The sequence below is a fragment of the Trematomus bernacchii genome, unplaced genomic scaffold, assembly GCF_902827165.1.
Source record: "Trematomus bernacchii unplaced genomic scaffold, fTreBer1.1, whole genome shotgun sequence".
Lineage (NCBI taxonomy): Eukaryota > Metazoa > Chordata > Actinopteri > Perciformes > Nototheniidae > Trematomus > Trematomus bernacchii.
The window spans coordinates 6,260,650-6,276,599 of NW_022987705.1; the positions used below are offsets into that span (position 1 = coordinate 6,260,650).

Sequence of the window (15,950 nt, forward strand, 5' to 3'; positions counted from 1 at the left end):
AGGCGTACACTGTGATGTATACAGTGTTTTTACTTAATAGAGGATAACAAGAAACTCACCAGCCAACCTCTTCATCCAAGAGGCTTCATCGATACCCAAGTTGTTGACAACAATTTTCATGATGCTGCCAAGCAGCTGATTGAGATGTTCGGATGTGACATCTGTGCAGATCTGGCACTCCATCTCAGGGAAGTTTTCCAGTCCTTTCTCCCACCAGCGAGGCAGGTAGTTACACAGCATGGGCAGAGTGATTTCAATCACATGAGGCATCTCCGTGTACCGGGCCCCTGACTCTGCCAGGTCCCCGATCTCCTTGAGTAGAGCGTCCAGCTCAGGAATGTCTGGACATAGCTCATGGACCTCATTGGGAAGGCCCAAGACTTTGGTATTCACAAACAGGAAGATACATTAATTCAATTCAGATACAAGACGTTGTCAGTAAATGATGCTGAGGGAAGGGCAAAGCACTCACTGGCTCTCTCCCTCGGTGTCTTTGTGGTGTAAACAGAGAAAGCATTGAATTCATTTAGCTTGGGCTCTAGGTAGGCCACTGGCATCGCTGCTGCAAGGTGAGCCAAACACTCCCCTAGAGCTGGCCTCTGCCTGTAAATGCAAACACGAGTGTTCAACAAAATGCTCCTGAGGATTCCTTTTAAATAACGTTACAGATTTCAATGTATGAAGATATGGAATTACCTCTCAACATGTGGATTCTTGACAGTCCCAAGAGAGTAGATGCTACACATGATTCGATAGCATGACATCTGAAGATCATCCACTGTATGATAGAAACAGAGATATGTAAAGCAGTCAGGATACATACAAATAAACAGAGCAGAAATGTGCTTATGTGAAAGCACTCACGCATGACATCATCTCCAAACTGGTGCTGAGCGACGTGATCGAACAGGGAGGTGAGCACCGGCAGCAGGGCAATGGTTGTGTAGTTGATGTTCTGGGACACACCTTTCACTTGCTATAAAAGAGAATATATGAACATGGTCTTAGGATAGTTAAAGGTGGGGTAGGTAAGTTTGAGAAACCGGCTCGAGATACACTTTTTGTTATATTCCATGGAATGCTCTTAACATCCCGATAGCAATGAATATCTTAAGTGCTTTGACAAAAAATCCATAAAAAAATGTCATCTGTGGAAGCTGTAATACTGTAAAAAGCACGACCAATCATTTTAGCCGGCCCGGCTAAAATAACTGGATGGCCTACCTGCCTGTCAGCCTTCCGTCTGTGCACAAACTTATCTCGTGCCCTCATTGGTCATGTGCGCGTTCGTGTGTGTTGGAGGAGGGGCTCTATAAGGAAGTGGCAGATTTTCTCCGGTTGTGTATTTTCAAATTCTAGCGATCTCGAGCCGGTTTCTCAAACTTACCTACCCTACCTTTAAGGTATAATGATTAGAACATAATTTGCAGAAGTTGGGGGTAGGAATATGTGCAAGACCATTTCAAACATTTTGCTCTTCTATTACCTGATTGCCTTTGGATACTTTGCCCAGTTTGAGATTCTCTACCATCTTCTCTATGTCATCAGCAGCACTCTCAAAGAATGACCGCAGCCCCGCTTTCACAATCTCAGGCCCTGACTTCATTACTGTCCTAATAAGGCAAATAACAAAGAATATAATGAAAAACAAAAACACTTTTATCCAAATGGCTTTATGTATCTTGTGAGGAAATACAAAAATACTAAACCTTGCATCCAATGACCGAGCCAGAATGTGAAGACAGTTAACAATAGCCGAAGCGTCCGTTCCTGCACATGCAAATACACTTATGCTGTTAACAAAACATTCAGATCATCACATACTGTCACGCCACTTGCTTTCATCTGAGTGGTGGAAAAATACATTACAGCCACACATGAGAAACACAGAAAAGATTGAAAAGATTCAGAAAGATTGATGTTGAGAGACAAACATCTTACCAAAGAGAGAAACTCTGTGCCTCACCAGAGCGGACATTTTACAGAAGATACTATAAAGGGAAGGGAAGAAAAGGAAGGAAAGGGAAATACAAGAAAAAAGAGATTTTGATGAAATAGGGAAAGTAATAAATGAAATGAAAACATGACATATCATGTTTAGGGTTTAGGTGACATCTGCAGTAAATTAATATAAAAAAGAGATATCACCTCGCAATCATCTCCTTCTCCTTGTTGGAAGAATGTCCACCACTACCCAGAACTTTTGCAGGTGTCGACAAGAAGTAGAGGCAGTGGTTTTTGAAATATTGGTTGATAAGAGGCATCAAGATCTGAAAATAGGGAGTTTTCACACTTAGTACAGAGATGAGGACAAGTTGGTCCTTAAAAACTGTGGCAACACGAGCTTTGTTAAATACACTCACCTTGGCAAAGAATTTGATTTCCTGCTCATGAGGAGACTTTTCCACTCGTCCACTGCTTACCACAGCCTCTGTGTAAAACACATTTGCAAAATACGATATAATATTATTAGTGTAACTATTGGGATACTATCATTATGTGACAGGATATGCTCTTCATTCATGCTCCACAGTACCAAGATGAGCGATGAACTCCTGGGCAATTTCCATCCATTTCAGCAGCTTCTGCAGGAAACCGTAAGCGAATCTCTTCTCGATGGATGAGATGTCAGACTCCATATCTTTCAGGCCCCTGAAGTGAAACACAGTTTAACGCTTTGTGCTTGAATTTAATGAAAGATGTCCCACATACAGTCAAAAATGTAGGATCATAAACAGAAGGATATACCGAAAACTTAGAATATCTTTTAATGATTTGTTGTTCTGTAAGTGTTTTTAAAATATAGTAAATAAAGCACTTTATAGAAAATATACTTTGGCAATTGTATGCCTTGAAACGGCTTCAAATGTTCACGGCTTCATGCATCCAGTCTTTCCGTTTTGTATCATCCACTTTTGACTGCTTTCACTTTTTCATCTGTATTAATACTCTAATTAAATGTGTGTCATTTAAAGGGCCAGGTACTCTGGGGGTATTATCCGCTGTGGCCACACAATTAACATATTAAATGGAAAACATGTAATCAGAGTTAATCAATTAGAATAGACACAAAAATACAGTTCCCTGATAATTGTTCTTCTGCATTATTACCTTGTGCAAGCATAACCATTGAGCTGCAGGAACTTGAGCAGCTCATACGCCTTCTCTCTGTCTCGTGCCTTTTCTTTGGCCGTGAGAGTGTCATAGGGCACCAGCAGAGGATGTGTCCCACCGCCTACAACAAACAGAGGCACAATCTAAACTCATCCAGAAAGCCAAATCTCTCAGTTTCTATACGTCTAGGTCCCCTTCTCCAGACAAATATATCTTACCTTTGGACTGTATTTCCAACTTTTTCTTACGCCCCCAGGTGTTGTGGTAGTTTTCTGCCAGTTGCTCTGCCATAGACTGTGAACAAATATAAACTATGAATAAGGATCAGAAACTAAGATAACAGCACAGAAGGTTCAATATTTACCTGTAGGTCTCTTGAAAGAGCCATGTGTGTGACATCAATGGGCTGTGGACTGTAGCCCTGGCTTGGGTCATAGGTTGCCTACAACAAAAATACCTATCATTACATACTGTACAATAAACAACAATGGCTGAGATATTAAGTATATAAGTACATTTATACAACTGCTTCATACCTGAGCTGTCTGTGAGATTTTTCGAGACACTGTCTTCTTCTTATCCGACTCTTCGTCCTCTCTAGCTTTATCTAGGTTCCACTCCCACGCAAGCATGGCTTTGACCGACTCTTTGATCGGCCAACGGTAGATCTCTTTGTCCTGCCAGAAGAAAAAGTCAGTGAGATCATGACCAGGGACGCTTTATATGCGTTAACGCCGAACTGTAAACCTACCTTTTCTGAGAAGGTTTTGTAGGGTCTGAGCATGGGATGAGTTTTTGCATTTTCATCCAGCACCTCACCGTATGACCAGTTATTCTGGATCTAAATCATAGAAACAAGTTTAAAATGGTGTTACAGCTGTCATTTATGCTTACAAATATAATGCATTCTTAGCTGTTGAAACTAAACACAAATGTTGATCCTGAAATAGCTGAAGAATAATAGGAAGTTATTAAAAAATCCTGTTCTACCTTCTCAAAGGCCCATCTATCATGTGTATATTCAGCATATTTGTTGATAAAGGGATCCAGCCTTTCAGGGATGATGGTGCTGTGATTGGAGAGAGAATCAGTGAATTTAGCTTTCATAATTATGAGACATATTATTATTATTTGAGATGTTGATGTCTTAGGATCCTCTCACTTTGTGGTCTCTACTGGTTTAGGATCAAAGTTTCCCTCTGCATCGACTGATGCCTTTTTCTCCGTTTTGGAGGAGAAGCTGGCGTCCACATAGTCGGGAGGAATGGCTCCAGCAATGGCGCAAATGCACGGCATTGAAATCTTGAAAATCTCAGCATCAAATTTCTGAAATCAAAATGTAAATGAATGAATTAAAATATGCTCATACCATAATAAGTTGACCCCCCCACACACACCAAAACACAGACTATATCACCCCTTGCTGCTAAATACCAACAAACTATGTGCAATATATAAATGCCGTTAATAACTGTAATATATACCTGGCTGCCAAATCCTTAGAACTGTTACAAGGTGTGTATTTTGTATTTTGTAAATTGTGTAACTTGCTGCTGTTAAATACCAACCACCTATGTGCAATATGTGCTAGATGTGCAATATTTATAGATGCCGTTAATAACTGTGTAATATATACCTGGCTGCTAAATCCTAAGAACTGTTACAGGATGTGCATTTTTTTAAATTATGTAACTTTTTATTATCATAACTTAGTACTTTTTTTTAAATGCATGTCACATATTTAACATATGTAACATTAAGCTGTCTGTGGCTCTTTTTCCTGCTGTAACTACGCACATTTCCCCTCTGTGGGACTAAAAAAGGTATTCTGATTCTGATTCTGATTCTGATTCTGATAAACTGAAAAAGAGACACTCATATAGCTATTGCTTCACCTTGTGTGCTAGCGATTCAAAGATGCCCCAGAACAGTTTGCGGGTCAGATGCAGCTCCTCTTCTGATGCCAGTCCAAAGTTGGCCCAACCATTAGGGAGGCAATAATACTTCCAACAACGCTCATAGTGATTGGTCAAAAGCTGCATGATGTAAAAAAAATGGAAAGTAAACATTAATACAAGAAGTGTCGTGTTTTTATCGTTTTAACATGTTTTAAAGTGCTCATACCTTCAGTGGCATTTTGGCGTACTCATTGAGAATGGGCACATCAAACACTAGCCGTCTCAGCAGGTGCTGAAGCATGGATGGACGTAGATGTCTGACGAAAAAAAAAACACAGAAAACATTCAATATAACCTTGGATATGTTTGATTACATAACAACATTTGCCAGGAGGTTAAACTCACTTGCACAGAGCCATGAGGCACTCTTCAATGATGTCTCTTTGCGCCTTTGTGAAGGCTCGACCACGAGACAGCCGGTAGATCGTGTGCAACATGGAGTCAATCATTATGGCTCTGTGGTCACTGCCAGCAAAGAGCGGTGCACACTTAGTGATGAGTGGCAACACAGCAGAACACAGGTAGCGGTTCAAAGCCAGGGCCATCTCTCTGGTGCAGAAAGCAGCCTGATGGACAGAAATTGGTGAGTTAAGTCCGACAGTAATATGAATATTCTTCTTCCGAAAGCCCATATACGTATGTTTGTAAATGTTGTGATGCTCACCGTGTCCAGAGAGGCAGCAGCCCTCATGTCAGGCAGAAAGCCCACCTCCAGCACATGGAGCAGGAAATCCTGGTTTTCAATACCGTACACTCTGTCCAGGAACAGAACCATGGGAGCCTTGTGATCCGGCACGAAGCTGGCTGACATCTTTGGTTCAATGATGCTGTTGTCTAAGCACGATACAAAAAAACATTTAAGATAAATCATTGTGAATGTGAAAAGTCGGATAGAAGTGATCAAATGTTAAAATGTAACAATTGAAATGTATAAATGTAAAATGTTTTCCCAAGTGTTTACCTTTTCCAAACGAAGGAATCTGAACAGGAAGGCTGATGACTCCCACCAGATCCTCAATAGGGACCAGAGACCTCAGAATGGCCCTGATCCTCAGAGCCTCACCCTTACCAGCCTGGATCAACTGCAGAGACACAAATAAACATTTTAATCTAGTTGCCCTATTCCTGCATCTTTCTTCAACCTTTTTGAAAATCCAAGTGTTCTCTTACATGCATCTCTGGAGCACAGCGTCCTAGCAGATCAATAAGGGCAGAGTAGAAGGACATGATGGCATTTCCTAGGTGCACCTTGTTCTCCTCATGCTGCTCCTCTCCTCCAAACCTACCAGAAAGAAAAAAGATGTTGGCTCTTTATCAAACACCGGGGGGAGGTAATGCACACTTTGGCACCTCATTAAATACGATCAGAAGGCCGTTAAGCCAAAGCTAATAACTCTTACATGGGAAAGCGTCTGTCCTTCTTAACACTAGGGCCATCCCTTGCAGGGTCCTCAGATATTTTGATGGCCTCCTCTATCGCAGCCAGCAGACCATTACCACCCTCGCCTCTCAGAGCTGGACCGAAGCACTCAGGCCTGCGAATGAGGAGACGTACCACCACGTTGGCATTCTCTTCTACGCTCTCTCCTATAGAGGGAAGAACAACGTATTAACTGTTATAAAGGGCGAAGAAAATATGTATTTATTTGAAATCAGGGTAATAGAAATTGGAATATTGCATCATTTAGCCATTTAAAAAAAAATCTGACCATTGACAAACACAGCAAAACGGAGAAAGTCGAGGTATTTCTCTCCACCACAAGGGTTCCAGCCAATGTCAGGGTAACCTTTAGACAGCAGCATTGGACAGCTCTGAAGTCCACATCCTGCTAAATATTTCACCACCTGGAAATATAACAGTGTATTTAAGCATTGAAGAAGTTTGAACAATGCTTGTTTTGTACATGTTGACGGTTTTTACCATTTCTAGGTCTTGCTCTTGGAGAGCCAATGCTAGCTCGTTGTTGTCGATACAAGAGGCTGCAGCTACGTCTAAGGGGGTGGAGCCTCGCATTCCTAAAGAACAGCAGAAAATGTCCAGCTTAATAACAGCTCACACTTTAAGGGCTTCAATAATAATGTTTACAAAGACAATCACCAAGGCCGATGCCACTGTTCTGTAGAAGGTAGCTGAGGTGGTCGAACATAGAGCGCTGATTTTGACGACTGATGCGACAGAAGTAGCAGAGAAAGCGGCAGCAGTTTGTCACCACTCGAGGGAATCTGATCTCCTGTTGGAGGAAGAATGTTATACATGTAAGGTTAAGTAGCGTAACATCTATCTATCTCATTGTATTACTCCGTCTTTCACTTTGTGGGAATACTAAGCAAAGTCTGTCTGTGTATTGAGGATATTTAAAACCAAGTTAAGCAGATGAAAAAACATACCTTGGAGTCCCCGCCGCCAAGGACATTAACCATGACCTCCATGACAGTTTCATGCATGCCCAGAGCTCGCATCAAATTGGGGTGTTGATAGAAAACTTTATTACTCATGATGTTCCTAAGGAAGACAAAAATGAAGTTCAGTTTCTGTCACATGTAGTTATCTAGGAATTCTCTTCAAGGCAAGATATTCAGAATTGATTAAAATGTTATAATGACCCGATGCTTTGAATCATTAGCCTCTCCTCTTCGGGACCCATCTGGACAATAAGCAGTGAGCGGATCTGACCCAAGCACTCTAGCAGGTCCATGGTGTCGTGAATTGACACGCCGTTGATGGTGTAGGCCTTGGGAAGGGCACGCATGAGCTCACCCAGCCCATCATACTGTCTGTGAAGCAGGCTAAACATCATGCGCACGAGCTCTGGGTTCTGGATGAAAGACTCCTGGGCCCAATGGATCATTGTATGAGAAATCAGCTCCTGCAATGTGCCTGGGATACAAAAGAACATAGAGTTAAGCAATCATACTGAAGACACTATATTGAAGTGACTGTGGAAACGTTTTTACGGGGTGGTAAAAAAAACTCAATTAGCTGCTCCATTAAAGGGGACCTATCATGCAAAATGCACTTTTGTGCGTCTTTTATACATGAATATGTGTCCCCGGTGTTCCAGGGAACTCACCAAGTGTCAGAAAACACAACCCTCTCTATTTCCCTCCATACCCAAATCTCTAAAAAAGGGGCTGCAACGGATCTGATAAAAACTGATCCAGATTTGAACACTGTCCTGACGTCAGGACGGTGGCGCTACGGCTATTGGGCCAACTCCACCAATCAGGAGGAGACAGCCACGGCCATTGCCGTTCGAAAGCGCTGGAGACGCTGTAGTACATATGCCAGGCCTCTAGATGGTGCTGTTGCTCACAGAATCAACCCTTGCAAAAACAGAGCTAACATTTTTCAAATTGAGCGAAATGAGGCATGGCTAAAATGCATGATGTTTGGTATTTTGAAAAAAAAAAAGTATAAATATGCCTTATATAGGTATGGTCCTACACTATATTATTCAAATATAGCATGATAGGTCCACTTTAAGTAAGGCAAGGCAAGGCATGTTTATTTATATAGCACCTTTCAACACAAGGCAATTCAAAGTGCTTTAGAAAGAAAAAAGGAATATTTCTATTATCTCCAGACAAACAGTGAAACAATGCAGTCTTATTCCAGATGTATGTGACATGTAGAAGAAGAGAGACTCACTTGGTTTTTTATCGTCCTGCGGCTCAGGCTCCACCTCCACTTTCTTCTCACGGACTTTTTTCACCTTTGCCAACAAACGGACCAGTCGGCCACGGAGGGAATTATCCACCTCTTCCTCCTCTTCTTGTTCTTCAATATGAACACCTGCGAGGGAAGTTTTAAATCAGATAGTGTAACTTCTATTCAAACGCTCCATCTGCAGTGTTTACCTAAGATGCAGATGTTGGTAGACTTGATTATACTGTATAGATAAACACTGACCACAGTGAGCCAGCAGGAAATTGTGGAAAATCAGCAGAGCATCGCGGACTTCATCAGGAACGGGGCACTGATCGTCCTCAGAACAGTTCTTAAAGTTCATGAGCATATTGACCTAGACCACAGCAAAAAAACAATTCCATTGTTATGGTACTTTTCTCAAAAGATTGGCTCTTTGGAGAATTTCTCGGGTAAGTTCTCTTCCAGCGAGGACATTTTTAAACCAGCTGCACTGAAAAGTGATCAGTTTGACATCATTTCATCCGCATTTGCCAGGTTTTCTAACATAATTAAATAAAACCACGTTGTAAAATGTACAACGTGGTTTTATTTCAAGAGAAACTATGGAGCAGAGAGTTCTCTTAAATCACCTCTGGCTGGAAGAGAACTCTCTGCTCCATAGTTTCTCTTGAAATAAAACCACGTTGTACATTTTACTCTATAATCTGTTCAATATTTATACTCCATATTCCATATATTTTGAATATATATATATATATTTGTATATATATATATGATATCTGCATGTATATTTTCTATTTCGACATGTATATTTTATATTTTATTTTATTTTTATTTCTATTCTTGTATATTTTGTAGTTTTGTTTTATTGTAAAATGCCTTTTATGCTGCTGTAACAACAACAATTTCCCAATTTGGGATCAATAAAGTACTATCTATCTATCTATCTATCTATCTATCTATCTATCTGTCTGTCTGTCTGTCTGTCTGTCTGTCTATCTATCTATCTATCTATCTATCTGTCTGTCTGTCTGTCTATCTATCTATCTATCTATCTATCTATCTATCTATCTGTCTGTCTGTCTGTCTGTCTATCTATCTATCTATCTATCTATCTATCTATCTATCTAAAATACATCAATGACCAGAGAATGTAAGTCAGAAAGCAAAGGTAGATTCCAAGTTAATTTACTAACTGTGTTATAAGGATGGAGATTTTCCTTAACTGAACAAATCGTAATAAAATGAAATTTAACAAATGTACTATGCTTTCTTGGTATGCCTTTGTGTGTGTGTGTGTGTGTGTGTGTGTGTGTGTGTGTGTGTGTGTGTGTGTGTGTGTGTGTGTGTGTGTGTGTGTAGGTGTGTGTGTAGGTGTGTGTGTAGGTGTGCGTGTGTGCGTGCGTGCGTGCGTGCGTGCGTGCGTGCATGCGTGCGTGCGTGTGTGTGTGTGTGTGTGTGTAGGTGTGTGTGTAGGTGTGTGTGTGTGTGTGTGTGTGTGTGTGTGTGTGTGTGTGTGTGTGTGTGTGTGTGTGTGTGTGTGTGTGTGTGTACCTGCTCCTGTGGCGGGGAGCGGAACTCCCGGGTCTTGCGGGCGGTCTCGGCTGCGCTCATGGTGAAGGCCAGCATCAGCTCGTTGTAGCGGTGTCTTTGGTTGGACTGTATCTGGCTGACAAACTGGTCTGAAAAAGCAGTGATGGCCTCCACTCTGTGACGTAGCTCGCAGTCACAGAAATACTGCAGCAGAGTACACATCTGAAGGAAATAAATGAAAAAGGGTGAATCAGTTACACAGTATCACTGGGAGGAACCGATTTTTTGTATCTTTCAAAAAGTCATACCTGCAACTTGACAGACTCTGGTAGCTTCATCTGAAAGAGTCCCTGCTCCAGCTGTTCTTCTTTGTTCTCCTCTTTGATTTCTTTCTCTGTTTCCTCAGCGCCTTTCTCACCATTTACTGGCGCAGTCTCCACTTGCATTTCTCCATGTGGCACGACAGCTTTCTCTAATTCTTCCTCCATGTCTTCCTCCTCCTCCTCTTCACCCAAGCCATCATCTTCATATTCCTCTTCTTCTTCCTCTTCATGCTCCACTTGCTTTATCGCTCCTACTTTTGGGGGTGCTTTTTGTTCCTTTTCTTCCTTCAAATTGGCAATCTCCTCAGCCGGCTCCTCTGCTTTCTTACCACTGAACACTACGGGCTCAAGCATCTTCAGGATGTGTGTGACATCTTCATCGTCAAACACACCCATGATGAGGAGGGTACTGATGAGCTTCAGGATTGGAACAAAATGAAACTCAACACTACCGCCCACAGGGTCTCTCATGGCTTGAACTCCATCTTGCACGGCCTCAGTCAGCATTTGTAAGGCTTTGGTCTTTAGCATCTGGAAATATAAGCAAACTTGTCAATACTGCTGGCCAGGTTTACATCAAAGAATGCTTGTTATCATCCACAATCGTTAAGCAATTATCAAGGTAACCAGTAAGTGAGGCCATTTTTTCAGTCGGACAACATTGCAGGAGAAAGAGGCTACAAAAAGATTACGTTATGAAAAAAATGCAGTACTGTGGATAAAAATGCAAGTTTCTTTAGGGGCCCTATTATGCTCATTTTCAGGTCATATTTGTATTTTGGGCCACTACTGTGACACGTTTGGCTCTGCTGTGATGTCCCGCCCCTTAGCCAATCACGTACAATGTGTTGGAGCGATAGTCAATACAGTAGAAGCACAAGTGTTATATGTCACTATGTTATGGAAATAAACAAAGGAATCCAATGGAGGCTTTTCAGGCTGTGTGGGAGAGAAACTCCCTCTGGACCGAACTTTAAGATTTTAGCCTTTGTAGACCATTTACATTGTCATATTACACACTACAGGAAAGGGAAAACCCCCAAAAGGGCCCCTTTAAGTGCTGAATCTGTTCAAACTCACCTGTAAGGGGATGCTTGGGCTCAGTGTGTAGATGCTTTGATCTGTTCCAATAAACCCGACAGAAGAAAAATGCAGTTTTGGGCGCAGACATGTCGTGAGTCCGACCCCAGGTAAAGCGTCAGATTTGTCCGAGTACAGTGTGATACTGCGTGTTTGGTCTGTCATGGGAACGATGAACTCCTTGTTGGTTCCCAGCCGGTTCCTCTTGGCAGACTCCAGGTGCATGCTGATGAGCAGGTCGTAGAAGCCGCTCCTCATCGGTCCGGGCAGGTAGGTGTTCTCGATGGCGTAGAAGAGCTGGGACTCGTCCACATGGCTGCACAGAGCGTGAGCCACACGGTTGTTTCCCAAAGCACACACCAAGCCGTACAGCTTCAGAGTGTGATAGTGGAACTTCAGCAGGTCCATACGTTCAGAAAGCTCCAGGATATCGATACACCTAGAGGAATTTAAGAGGTTCATTTTGCTGACATTTTCTTTTACCACTCCTTACAATAAATGCATAGTCATAGTTTAACATGTGTGTGAGTGGTTACTGTGTGTTTGTTTGATGTGTTTTAAATGTTATGTATTCTGTTTTGTGTATGTTATCTGTAATACTGTAAGTTTGATAAATGTGTTTAACATTTTAAATTGTACGCTCTATTGCTGCTGTCTTGGCAAGGGCTCCCTTTGAAAAAATATATATTTTAGCTGGGTCAATTAGTCAAACATTTTTTTTTAAAGAGGGACACAATTCTGACCTGTTCTCCTCTGGGATGTGTAGGGCCATCATGGTGAGGGGCTCCTGACACTGCACCACCCAGCCCAGTCTCTCACTAACACGCCCTGTCTCTGGAGCCAGGAAGTTGTTGGGCATGCGGCTCCAGATGACGGGGGTCAACATCTGGACGTCCAGTCGAGGAGGGCACTGGGGGACGGGGTTCTTGCGTTCACTACGGAACATGGCGGCTGAGATCGGCATGATGTTCTAGCAAGATAAGAAAAGGGAGACACATGATGTATTAGAGAAGAAGACAGATACATAATAGATGTAACTGTAGCCTTGATTTTGCAGATTGGCGCTGACTTGAGTGGAGTGATTCCTTGTGACTGACCTTGAGCTTGCCTAGTTCGAACTGAATCATATTCTGACTGGAAGGAAGAACAAAGACAGCCGGGAACAGTTTTGTGTGTGGCTCCACCTGCAAGAAAGGAACATAACATGGTTGCATTACGTTATTAAGTTAAGACTTTATAAAGGCTCTGTTTTAATACTTTGTTGAAGCTTTTCTGACCTGGTAAAAAGTGTTGATCTCTTTTCCATTGGCAGTGAAAGTCATGAGTCCTGTGTCCAAATCAATCAGACAGCCAATCATAAAATCCTCTTGACTGACTCGGGTTTGCTGGGAGCTGCTGAACTCCCCTCCCCACACCATGTAGCAGTTACTGCGTTTTATACTGAGGAAGACACAACATAAAATCATGCATTTTGTCATTTTAAAAGGTGCATAGTATATTCCCTGCTCACGCACTCCAAAGGCGCATCATTTCCCCTCTACTTCTTGGTTCAAACAAATGATATTAAAGTTATCAAGACTGAAGGGAGGGTGCAATATTCGAGCAAACTGCAGAAATTCTGAGACCATGCTTTCTTATAATCTACACGCAGTGCGTTAGCCATCTGTTAAAAAACATTTTTGTTGGTAAAGTTAGTTCAGTTTTTTCTGTTTTAAACTGAAATTCTCGCCACCTTTAAAGGTCCCATGACATGGCCATTTCTACTGATCATAATTCCATTGTTGAGGTATACTAAAATAGATTTACATTGCGCAATTTTCCAAACTCACATTGGTTTCTCATACAGCATCTCTGTATAGTATGTTTATTCACTCTCTGTCCTAAACGGCTTGTTGGAGCTCCTGCCCCCCCCCCTCCCTGTGAGCCCACTGTGCTCTGATGAGTCCACCACCGTTACAGCGGAACATCAGTGATTATGTGTTACAATGGCGTTTGTTAGCAACCAGAAAATGACGCCAGTAATGACAAACAGATGAGAATGCTGCGTGGGGTCTGGGTGCCGTGTTGGCGGGACGTTGTGAGGCTCGCTGCTGTGAGGAGCGGACAGTGTGAGCTGGCTTACTGGTGTGGTTTCCTAGTTGCTGCGTGGGGTCGGCGAGACAGCGAGACACAGCGAAACCCAGCCCGAAACCAGCCCGAGCACACACACACACCCGCAGCCTGGCTGTGATTCTGTGTGTGTGCTCACACACACAGACTCACAGCCTCGCCGTGTCCCGCCGTCTCAGGCTGAGAAATCCGAGGAGCTGCAGCTGAGAAAAGATGGACCAATCCGCGGACTTGACGTAACGGCTCCGCGGACGTAATGTAACGGCTCCGCGGATTGGTCCATTTGGACCAATTGGTCCATTTGGGTATGGTTACGTCACCATACCCAGGACGAAAAAAATCTCCAACGAGGTGTTCTGGGGCAGCATAGACAGGTATTTTCTGTGTTAGAGTTTTAATCACTACAGGGTGTACTTTGAGGGTTTGTGACTTTGCAGACCGTTTACAAAGCTACATAACACACAAGGGGACGGGTAATAACCGGAAAAGCATGACATGGGACCTTTAAATACAAATAAAAACACTGCCTAGAAAAAGGTTTCATACCTGTCATGAATGTTTCCTTTATCGTCGCCCACAGTGACCGTCACATTTCTCACATGGCTGATGTCAAAATGTTGGTCGTACTGGTGATAGTCTGGCGTGATCCAGCCCACCCACACTCCACTGGGCTCCTGCCCCGCAAACACTCGCACAGAATAATAGTACTAGTAAAGGGAAGAAAGAGGTGGGTGGGAAATACACACAAGTAGAGTTTCAGGTCAAGATGGCGTAATAACAGTACAGCCAGAAGTTTATTAGACAAAATACTGCAATGAAGGCAACATTGTTTATTTATTTTGTTTATTATTCTACCTATAGATAACAGTACAAGCAGAACGAGCAGAACGTGAATGGATTTTATATTTGTGAATATGATAATCATTTAAATGTAAGCTCTTGACATACTGTAGTGGTGTTGAGGATGATGTCGACGTCATCCCTGTCATCTGGCACCACATCTTCCATTAAGCGAGGCATTGCAGGAACAATAGGTGGAGGATTGATCAATGCAGCCTTCTTAGCCTTGAATAGGAATCTGTAGATAACAGCAGCAATCACTCACTATATGTACAAAATAAATGTAAACTAAGTATACCAGCCTTCTCCCCCATGCATGTGCCCTTCTCAAGTCACTCTACATTGATTTGTACACACCCTTTCTTCTTGCTTTTCTCCGTTGAGGAATCCTTCTCATTCTCTCCATTTTTGATGGCAGGGGTCTCTTTCGGCACGGACGATTCTTTCTTCTCCTCTTCCTGCTCTTTGCGAGAAGCTGACTTCTTGAGTATTTCAAAGTCAGAGTCTGGGTCCACCTCTAACACATCGTCCTCGGGTATGGTAAGTGCACGTGTAAGAAGTGTGGTTCCCGCTGGGACTTTAAAAGTCTCATGAAACTCAACTGGCATGCTGAGTCTGAAGAAAAGCAGATCTGTGTTTGCGTTCTGAGACCCGTGTGTCTTGTGGGTCACTTTGATACAAGGGGCAGATTCCACAGTCCCATCAACACGCGACACCTAGAGCATAAATGAAAGGGAGGTAGGCTGTGATCTAGTAACTTGTTCATAATGATAACAAACAATTAATGTATTAAAACATTACAAGAAATAAGGCACAATACCTCTATGTGAGGATGATCAGTAGGTGCATTGATGTACTGGGGAAGGCTTTTGCTGAACCACATAGTAATGTCTCTTTTCATGTTGATAGCAAACGGTTCGAATCCCTCCTGCAGCCCACAGATCGTAAAAAAACGAAGACTGCTGACGTTCTGACCCAAGTTGATCCGGCCGACCTGGGACAGGCCCAGACTGCACACAGGTATGAAGCCTAGGGATGATTGAAACATAAATTATCATTAGCATCAGAAATACACAGGTGCTAATATCCATCGTCGCTACCTGAGATGATCTGTTCTGTGTTACTTACCTTCTCCTATCTCTATATCCTTGAAGGCCATCTCGGAGCCTGAGTCACTGATCAACATTTCTCCGTTGAGTGTGAACATGATGTTCATCTCTGTGAGGTCGATCATACAGCCCACCACATCACCAGATAGCCACTGACGACCAAATGGCTCGTTTCCCACATGCCAACGTTGGGCCTGAATTTGAAATATGTAAGTTTAGTATAACAGGGGCTTTT

At 42.5% G+C, this 15,950-nt stretch overlaps 1 protein-coding gene across 1 annotated transcript in view; it reads right to left on the bottom strand.

Moving 5' to 3' along the window:
• Window positions 1-15,950, bottom strand: part of LOC117490221 (ryanodine receptor 1-like) — a 58,131-nt gene that overhangs the window by 29,508 nt on the left and 12,673 nt on the right. Inside the window, 44 exon segments of the mRNA XM_034139845.1 lie at window positions 60-380; window positions 473-603; window positions 697-778; window positions 865-976; window positions 1,487-1,613; window positions 1,710-1,770; window positions 1,942-1,991; window positions 2,149-2,270; window positions 2,364-2,431; window positions 2,537-2,652; window positions 3,112-3,235; window positions 3,333-3,408; window positions 3,479-3,556; window positions 3,651-3,791; window positions 3,866-3,955; window positions 4,105-4,183; window positions 4,277-4,440; window positions 5,010-5,150; window positions 5,239-5,329; window positions 5,418-5,638; window positions 5,737-5,906; window positions 6,034-6,154; window positions 6,243-6,354; window positions 6,473-6,659; window positions 6,782-6,917; window positions 6,994-7,088; window positions 7,171-7,303; window positions 7,461-7,575; window positions 7,677-7,950; window positions 8,722-8,865; window positions 8,983-9,094; window positions 10,276-10,476; window positions 10,563-10,667; window positions 10,719-10,813; window positions 10,910-11,108; window positions 11,658-12,096; window positions 12,401-12,627; window positions 12,755-12,841; window positions 12,935-13,097; window positions 14,313-14,473; window positions 14,715-14,844; window positions 14,964-15,322; window positions 15,427-15,635; window positions 15,735-15,909. Of these exon segments, the coding sequence (XP_033995736.1) occupies window positions 60-380; window positions 473-603; window positions 697-778; window positions 865-976; window positions 1,487-1,613; window positions 1,710-1,770; window positions 1,942-1,991; window positions 2,149-2,270; window positions 2,364-2,431; window positions 2,537-2,652; window positions 3,112-3,235; window positions 3,333-3,408; window positions 3,479-3,556; window positions 3,651-3,791; window positions 3,866-3,955; window positions 4,105-4,183; window positions 4,277-4,440; window positions 5,010-5,150; window positions 5,239-5,329; window positions 5,418-5,638; window positions 5,737-5,906; window positions 6,034-6,154; window positions 6,243-6,354; window positions 6,473-6,659; window positions 6,782-6,917; window positions 6,994-7,088; window positions 7,171-7,303; window positions 7,461-7,575; window positions 7,677-7,950; window positions 8,722-8,865; window positions 8,983-9,094; window positions 10,276-10,476; window positions 10,563-10,667; window positions 10,719-10,813; window positions 10,910-11,108; window positions 11,658-12,096; window positions 12,401-12,627; window positions 12,755-12,841; window positions 12,935-13,097; window positions 14,313-14,473; window positions 14,715-14,844; window positions 14,964-15,322; window positions 15,427-15,635; window positions 15,735-15,909 (6,544 nt within the window).